The sequence below is a fragment of the Monodon monoceros genome, unplaced genomic scaffold (assembly GCF_005190385.1).
Source record: "Monodon monoceros isolate NGI ecotype Baffin Bay Population unplaced genomic scaffold, NGI_Narwhal_1 Super_Scaffold_18, whole genome shotgun sequence".
NCBI classification, from domain to species: domain Eukaryota; kingdom Metazoa; phylum Chordata; class Mammalia; order Artiodactyla; family Monodontidae; genus Monodon; species Monodon monoceros.
Window position 1 is genome coordinate 66,290,657 of NW_021703774.1, and position 9,020 is coordinate 66,299,676.

General features: G+C 46.9%; 1 protein-coding gene across 3 annotated transcripts; it reads left to right on the forward strand.

Moving 5' to 3' along the window:
- The first annotated feature begins 852 nt into the window (after positions 1-852).
- PEX19 (peroxisomal biogenesis factor 19) lies at positions 853-8,220 on the forward strand. Of its 3 annotated transcripts, XM_029227380.1 has the most exons (8): positions 853-934; positions 2,352-2,461; positions 2,896-3,061; positions 3,499-3,584; positions 3,800-3,961; positions 4,692-4,868; positions 5,035-5,079; positions 5,248-6,401. In XM_029227380.1, exons 1-8 carry the CDS (start codon positions 865-867, stop codon positions 5,329-5,331), a joined length of 900 nt encoding a protein of 299 aa, XP_029083213.1. In that variant the 5' UTR covers positions 853-864; the 3' UTR covers positions 5,332-6,401. The 3 variants fall into 3 exon arrangements, with proteins under 3 accessions (XP_029083213.1, XP_029083211.1, XP_029083212.1); XM_029227378.1 differs by having other exon boundaries at positions 4,692-5,079; positions 5,248-8,220; XM_029227379.1 differs by lacking the exon at positions 853-934 and having other exon boundaries at positions 2,276-2,461; positions 5,248-8,219.
- Positions 8,221-9,020: the final 800 nt, after the last annotated feature.

The following is a 9,020-nucleotide window of genomic DNA, read 5'->3' on the forward strand; positions in this document are numbered from 1 at the left end:
CCAGTTGCCTCCTTGCTTAGTCCAAGGTCCAAGAGTCGCTTTTTCTGCCTGATTTAATTAACCAACATTGAGTTCTAAGTTATTGGCACTGTGACAGTTTTAATGGGGTGCAGGGAAATCAGAGATATCCACTAGATTCTGCAGAGAAACATGCCTCATCAGGGCCTGGGAGAGCAAAGAGCAGCCAATGAGGGCCCAAGTTTTAGTCCCTAGCCTAGGAGCTGGGGATGCAGCAGTGAACAAGACAGATGAAAATCCTTGCTATCATGGTGCTTAAATTCCAAGGGGCTTGAGAGGAGATAACGATAAATAAAATATATAGTATGTCAGATAGTGGTAAGTGTTGAGAAAAACAAGGAAAAGTGGATAGGAAGTGTATATGTGTGTGTGGGAGGGGTTGCAATTGTATTTAGTGAGGCCAAATAAGCCATTTCAGAGAAGATGACGTTTGAGTAAAATACTGAGGGAAGTGAGAGGAAACTAGCATGTTGGGTATGCCGTTAACTATCGTTATTGATTACACATGCACAGCTTCTGGTTGTTCGTAGGCAGTTTGTCCCAATTTGGCCTACCCACAGTTCAGGAAGAAATAATAAGCCAGGTAATGCAGGCAGTTGAAAGGAGGCCAAGCCAGTAAGAAACCTGGCAGAAGGTAACAGTAAGTTCCCCTCTGTTGGTTCTACGTTCCTAGAGAAAGAGGGGAAGAAAAAAAAAAAAGAAAAAAAAAAATCGCAGCTTCCTGTCCCTTTAAAAATGGCGGCCCGGCACGGGCCAACAATGCCATTGGCTGCACGAGGCAGAGGGGGAGGGCGCGGGGGGTGGGGCGCAGAGTCCTGCCTCCTACGGCACGGCGGAGGTGGCAAGATGGCCGCGGTTGAGGAGGATGGTGGTGTTGGGGCTGAAGCCGACCGGGAATTGGAAGAGCTTCTGGAAAGTAAGAACCCGTAATGGGAAAGGCCCGAAGGGGGCGGGTGTAAGGATCCCTTCAGGGGGTTAGGTGAACCTGAGGTATTTGGGGCGGAGCAGGAGAGGTTCTCCAAAGGTTGGTCGGCGGCGGAGAGTCTGCGACCCCCGAGATAATCTCTGGGTCACCCTCTCCTTCGCGGCGGGAGCTGAGGAGCTCGCTTTGGGTCCCTGAGCGGCCCAGACCGTTGATCTCCTTGCCGGAGGGGAAACTAACCCAGAGGACGATGTTTCACGATCCCACTCCAAACTCCCCTTACTTTAGATTAGTAAGTTCTTAAAGTCTGACTTTCTCCCCGCCGGCAGCAGCCTTCGGTCCTCGGTGGGCCGCGAACCGGACATCCACGGATTGCTTCCATTAACTCTTAGCGAGCCCGAAGTGCGTCCTTCTGTGCACTGTCCTGTTCTCCTTAACACGGAAGACACGCCTTTCCTTCTCCCAGTCCTTTCACCTTTCTCTCACCAGGCCCCTTTCCAGTTCTTTCATCATGTCAGAGCTCAAACACACTCCCTTCCCATTATTTTGAAAAACAGGGTGAGACGGCCTCTGGGGAAGACAATTCACCCTCTTAAAAGAGGGTGGCTGTACTTTTCCTCCTTAGCCCTGTTTCTTGCCCAGAGTGGGGCCGCTGCCCTCCCCTTACACTTAGAGTCTGGCAAGCAGAATGGTGGTGAGGACAGAGGCTTTTCAGGGAAGAGGTGAATATTTTTTTGTTTCTTGCTCAGTCACAGACAGAGTGGGCAGGCGGAAAGATGAACAGAAATTGTGAGAAGTGCTAAGTGACTGTGAGTCTGCAGAGAGGAGGCCAGAGGGAGCTCTAAGAGCTTTGGGGAGGGAGAGTGAAACTGGAAGGTAAGGGAGTTCAGTGCCCTCCCATGGAGTGTAATATGGAGTCCCTCAGTTCATACTAGTACCAGGACCCATGGGGAGCTAGGTGAAACATCTTGTGGCTTCAGCTTTCTTGGCAAAGATTAGATTATTCCCTGTAGGGCTTCAGAATGGGTTCAGGGGGTAAGGGCATCTGTGTTGTCTGCTCCCCTTGGATATCTGTGTGGGATTTCTAGGAGTCATTAAAGAATGGCAAGGAAGGCACTGTGTAGATGGAGGTGTCTCTGCAGAAGTTTTAACTCTCTTCTCCCAGCTCTGAGAGAGATGCTTGTTCCACCTTAAGAGATTTCTTCCCCTTTGTTGACAATAAATTAGGTAATGGGGTGGGAAGTGGGAGGCTTATTGAGGGGTGGGTCAGGAAAGGGAGACTCAAAAAAAGGAGAAAATTTAGGAAAGTTGACAGTTTGAAAGATTGTTCTCTTAATGCTTTGCCCAGAAACCCCCCAGCCTTGCATCCTCATCCATCCCCAAATACACGCCGTGTTTCTTGTTTCTGAAGGTGCTCTTGATGATTTTGATAAGGCCAAACCCTCTCCAGCACCCCCTCCTACCACCACGGCCCCTGATGCTTCGGGGTCCCAGAAGAGATCGCCGGGAGACACTGCCAAAGTATACATTATACCCCACTTAAGGGATGGGGGGCGCGGGCAACGGGCATGCAGCTCTGAGCAGAGGTTGGGCAGGCCCCTGTAGGCCAGAGGGGAGTTGGGGGAGGTGCCTTGGCCTCACATTGCTGAGTGCTCTTGCAGGCCTCAGTCCTTGTGAAACAGGGACTTGAGATTGAGTAGAGGGATCTCAAGGAAGTTCTTTAAGAAAAGAGCAGATTTAAATGTTTGGATTGGGAGTGATACTCCATACCGTTCCCTCAGTGGCCAGATACCTTTTTGCTGCTCTTAGTAAGAGAGGTAGTCAGAATATCCAGTGGAGGTGGGTAGGAGGGAAGCACTGCATTTCCCAGAGCCACTGCCTGTGACTTCGGTCAGAGGCCATGTGCAGTGGGGTGCCAAGTAAGAGATGCACTTAGGCCACGTTCTCCCCTGCAGGATGCCCTCTTCGCCTCCCAAGAGAAGTTTTTCCAGGAACTGTTTGACAGCGAGCTGGCTTCCCAAGCCACTGCAGAGTTCGAGAAAGCAATGAAGGAGTTGGCTGAGGAAGAGCCCCACCTGGTAGAGCAGTTCCAAAAGCTCTCAGAGGCTGCTGGGAGAGTAGGTGAGGAGGGGGCCCCAGACAACTGAAAATGCCTGAGCAAACCTCCTAGGTCATTGTTGCTTGAGGACACCAAACTTTGTAAAGTTGACAGCAATTATGATACCACTGCCATGGGATGGGGGAGGAGATGGGAGGAGGCATGAGACCCTGTTTAATGAAAAGCATGAGATAAGTTGGAAAGTAACAGAAAAGATTATTAAAAAGTGACCATTTTAAAGGTCACAGTGTTAATGTGGGTGTCATTGTGGAGAACAAACTGACACACAGTTCATGTAGTTTTATGAAAATAACTATGAAGATAACCCTAGAGTATTCAAAGATTTGGAGTGCTAGTGATTCACTAATAAATGCTCCATATCCAAGCTGGTAACCAGGTCAGTCTAGGCAAGCAAACAGTTAAAATCCTAAATGACCTTGGCTCTTTTCATCCCTCCTAGGTAGTGATGCGACTTCCCAACAAGAATTCACTTCTTGCCTAAAGGAGACATTAAGCGGACTGGCCAAGAATGCCACTGACCTTCAGGTGAGGGGGAAGAGATAGGGAACCACAGGGGGCCCACTCCTAGACACTTCACCAGCAGAGTCTCAAAAGGCAGACTCTCTTGGGTATCATCTCAAGTCTGTCCCTGCCTGACTACTTTGCTACAGGCAAGTTTAAATAGTTCTTTCCCACCTGAAAGGTTGGTGAGCATCCCAAGAAGGTAGTATACTTGCTCACCTCCCTCCTGTCCTTTCTAGAACTCTGGCATGTCAGAAGAGGAGCTGACCAAGGCCATGGAAGGGCTGGGCATGGACGAAGGAGATGGGGAAGGGACCATCCTCCCCATCATGCAGAGTATCATGCAGAACCTCCTGTCCAAGGATGTGCTGTACCCATCACTGAAGGAGATCACAGAAAAGGTTTGTGAACTTCTATTTATGCTTTTCCTCTTTGTTCCCCATTGTATCAGCTCCTGTGAGCTGCTTTGTCTATTTAGAGCCTGCAGAGATAGAGTAACTCAAGTGTACAGGTTCATCTATTTTTTTCTCCTTTATTTATTTGGAGGGGGAGAGTTAGGGAGGAGTTGTATCTCCAAGAGAATAAAGCTACCATACTGAGGATGTTTAAGGTAGAAGGGGAAATCCTTCAGCTCTAGTTTTCTGTAAATTGGTCTAAGTCTCTGTTGTTGTCTGATAAACCTTTCTTGCATTTCCAACTTCATTAATTTCTCCAATAAGGTTTCACTAAGAATTTACTGGCTTTATGCTGTGAACAATTTTAAGAGTAGTTTAAATGATGGTCTCTGCCATCACAGAGCTTATAGTGTCACTGAAGAGATTTCTAAAGGTTGTTAAAACAAACAAAAAAGAAGGGATATGTGACAGAGATCATATGTGGCCCTTAAAGCCTCAAATATTTACTATCTGGCTCTTCACAGAAAACGTTTACTGTCCTCTGGTGACCGTAAATGCTAGCACAGCCAGGTGATCTGATTGAAGTGAGTGCTACTTCTCATGCTGAACTCGCTTATTTAGCTTTTCCTTCTCCTATGTTCCTGTCCCCTTCATGTTTTACTCTTCCTCATATTTTATTGCCCTTACTTATTCATTGTTCACTTACTTCCTCCCCACCCATTCTCTCTTTGCTTAGTACCCAGAATGGTTGCAGACTCACCGAGAATCTCTACCTCCAGAGCAGTTTGAAAAATATCAGGAACAACACAGTGTCATGGGCAAAATATGTGAGCAGTTTGAGGCAGAAACCCCCACAGATAGTGAGGCCACTCAAAAGGCTCGTTTTGAGGTGGTGCTGGATCTCATGCAGCAGGTAAGGCCTCGTCTTGCCGTCTGCCCGCTGCTGCTATCTGCTTGCGTGTTCAGTGGAGGAGGTGTCCTGGAAGGATGCCTCCCTGCCCAGCCAAGGTGGAGGAGGGAGCACAGGAGAGGCCACATAGCATGGTCTTATCTCTTGTTCCTCTTTCCTTATTTTCCAGCTACAGGATTTGGGCCATCCTCCAAAAGAGCTTGCTGGGGAGATGGTGAGTATACCTTCTCATATACTTTAATCTTAGCCCCGGTTTCCAGTATTTTGTAACCTTTAGTGATTTCACCTAAGGTGATAATTGTGGCTGCTGGGGATGGACCTTCAAAAGCTCTAACTTTCTGAAATAGGAGGAGTTATCTGAGTCCCTTCATCTCTTCTCCAGCCTCCTGGCCTCAACTTTGACCTGGATGCCCTCAATCTCTCGGGCCCACCAGGTGCCAATGGCGAACAGTGTCTGATCATGTGAAACACAACATGCTTCCTTCCCTGATTCCCAGCTGTGGGGGAACGTCTGGAGTCAGCAGAACCACTGGGAGCTGAGGCAGGAGTGTCGTCTACAGGAGTGGTCTGCCCACTGCCATCTGTCGTCCCACCCAAGATTGTGCCATACCAGCTGAGGCTTTTTTTCTGTCTTTCTAGGAATAAGGCCTGTTCTGCAGATCATTTCTGTGAACCCTTTCCATTGTGGTTTCTGCTGCTAGCAAAGGCCCAGCTACCTACCAGGTGAAGGAAGGTGTCCCTTTTGGGGCATGCACCTTCTTTCCTCTCCCAAAATAATGTTATACAGGGCCACACTGAGTTCACTTTTGTACCCAGGGTCTTCGTGCCTTGTGTCTACTCCCTGTCTTGGACCTGGGGAGCAGGGACAGAGTCCTAGGACTCTATACTTCTATAGTTTTCTTGGGCAGCACCTGTGGGAATGAATGGGGAGAAACTTAGCCTAGGCTGGGGGTTTAGGTCTGTCACCACACCCTCTTGCCTTCAGACTGTTCTGAATTCTCTGAAGGGAAAGTAAGTGGGGGGGCTTTTGCATCTAAAAATGCTACTCTTTCACAGTAGGCTGAAAGAGAAGCCCTGGGATTCTCCTCTCTCCAGGTACAGAGTCCTCAATTGCCTGTTCCAGCCTGAGAACTCAAGTAGCTGCCCTGTTCTTTCTATAATGCTATGTGATCTGGGTGAACTCAGCCCTTGACCTTCCTTTACCCCCTGCCTCTCCTCTCATCTCTCTATTTTAAATACCTCTTTATTCCAACCCTTCTCTGAGCCCAAACTGTGACAAAGAAGGGCCCATCCTGTTTCCCCTCATCTAGTCCATCCACCACCCTCACTGGCCCCCCTATCTCTCTGGCAAATGTATATAATTATAGTGTCAGGTCTAGGAAATGAATTACTGTTCTTTCCCAGATACATTTTGGCTTATTTGAGACATCTGATTCCTTTGAATCCTGTTCATTGATTCAGGGAGGTAGCTTGGGAAAGGGGGGGTGGGATGCAGCCTGGATCCTTTTTCCTGACTAATAAATATTCTGAGTGAGGGATTGAGCCTGTTTTTCATCCAAGTCTTTTCCTAATCTTCCTCAGCTTCTCTAAGCTGCCCTGTGAGGAATGTTAGCATAACATTGCATTACTGGGTTCTACCACCACTTCCCTTCCCCAGCTCAGTCTGCACCTCAGTTGGCAAAGGAGACTGAATGGCCATCTTTCCTCATTTTCTCCGAATATTTCAATTTGGGAAGCCCTTCGATTGGTATTGTATTTTAACATTTCACAGTATTATTATTAATGTTAGTAATATATTGTTAACATGTTTACTAAATTATTTTTCTTTGAGCTGACCTTGCTTTTCTCTGTGGGAACCAGTGAATCTGTAGACCTTGGCTGCCACATGTTGGTGGATACTCTGGTCAGACCAGCTGGCTGTCCTTGTTCAGCACTGAGAAAATAACTTCCAGAGCAAATTTGTACTTATCATTTGTGGCACTTTGAGCTCCTGACATGTCACTTTCCCTTGGATTAAGACTTTTCACCCCTTAAGATCCCACACATTCTGTGGTATTGGCGAGGAAGGAAATGTTCTTAAGGCCTAAGGCTGTTTGGGAAGGTCCAGCTACTGTACCTTAAAGTACAGAAGAGCCCGGGTCTGAATCTGAGATTCCTCTCCTCTGCAAGAGATGGGAAAGTACAGGCAGAGTTGTGATGATGGTCACAGGACGTGAATGGCCAAAATTCTCTCCTTATAACTAGCAAAAACTGGATGAGGAAAGAGAAAAAGGAGGGAAGAACGAAAGGGCCTTGCACCTTGAGCTATGTGCCAGTTTTCCTTTACACATTCTCACTTCTGCTGGCCTGGCCAGGGCCTACGCCAGGAACCTAAACAGATGCCACCTTAGTTTTGTTCCCAAGCCATTCATTTTCATTTTGATTTTGATTGAACATGAACAAATTGACCTCAGGTTACCCTCTGTTCCAAAAATACTATTTGAATTATTCTAGGACTTGTGGAAAGATGGAGCAGTCCTTCTCAAACTGTGGTAAAGGACCAGGTTTTTTGTTTTATAAGTATCCTGTCCTTTGTCCACCAATATGTGTTCCATACGCCTAGTTCACACTGTGGGCTACCCACCACACAAGTTGGACAACAGCAAACTGACCAGACCTCTTCCGCAGGATAAGGCCACTGATGATGCATTTGGATATTATAGCAGTCAAAATGCCAGGGACTTCCCTGGCAATCCAGTGGTTAGGACTCCGAGCTTCCACTGCAGGGCTCATGGATGGGTTCGATCCCTGGTTGGGGAACTAAGATCCCGCATGCCCCATGACGCGGCCAAATAAATAAATGAATAAAAATAAAAAACAAAATGCTAAAAGGTTTCTGAACACATTTAATTTCTAACTCATTCTTGTCGCAGACTGGTGAAAAACTGTTCACAGACCAGTACAAATTTCCAACCACCTGAGTAGCACTGCTCTAGGGCCCTCCTCAGTCTCTCCACAGTTGCGTCAGCCAAAGGGATGCATTTCTATCCTTGTTCCATGTGAGGGTTGCTTCTACTGAACCTTTTCTTCAGCAAGAATGTGTCGCTATAAGGACGTTTCTAGTATTTTTCTAGCCTTCCTTTGCTGCTTAAAATAACCATCACAAAGCTTAGGTTTAAGCTGTAAAGTGTTTATGCTGCTCTCAAACTTTAAAGGAGGTGCCCCTTTGTTCCAAAATTCTGTACATTAGAAAACAAATTTGTAATTGTTTGGATGGTTTAATTAAGAATCAAGTTAGTACTGTGATAATCATGTTCCTGTGATTCCAGAACATCCTGGCAGGGGCCCCATGAGGTGCTTATAATGTGCTGTTGAGATGGCTTTTTGGGAGCTTGGGAGAAACGATGGCCCACAGTAAATGAAGTAGAGATGACAGACCATATGAAAAATGATCAGAAGGCTTAGAGGAAGTATGCATGCAAGAATGAATGTATATTTCACTGGAAAACCCACCTGCTGACTATGTTTCTCAGGAAGGCCTCAGGAAAATTTTGTATAAAAGAAAGGCACTAATGAAGGGGTCACCAGCATGTTTGAGAAGTTAAGAAGTGGTTGTCTCTGTGGGTGGAGGCTGATGGAAGAGGATGTTTAAGAACTGGTTTCCCTGGTAGTGGTGGGACTAATAGGATCCTAGCATTTGGCCCTGATAGCAGAGGCCAGATGGCAACACTTAACTCTCAGAAGCAGGGTGGGTGAATTTCCATAAGGGCAGCACGGTCAAGGTGGAGGTGGCTAATGGAACGTGGGTGGTCTTAGGGACCATATAGATGGACAGTCAAGTAGGGTATTGATTTACATATAATTAAGAGTGACCAGGAATGGTTGAACAGAAGGCTGAGGTCAGTAACTTCAATGAAAAGTCACAATTCCTTGCCTAGTTTATAGGCCTGAGACAGTTGTCGGACTCAATCTATCAATTGAATGCACAATTTACTTAGTTAACCATACACTAGGGAAAGAAGACTACCCAAAATTTTTGAGTTGGAAAACCAGGGATACGGGGTCTGCGTTACACTGATACCAGGGACCCAGAGCACCATCACAGTACCTCCCATTCCTGCATTCCCCCCGCCCCACCTCACCCCAATTACAGTAGGAAAATATAGGGTCAGATAA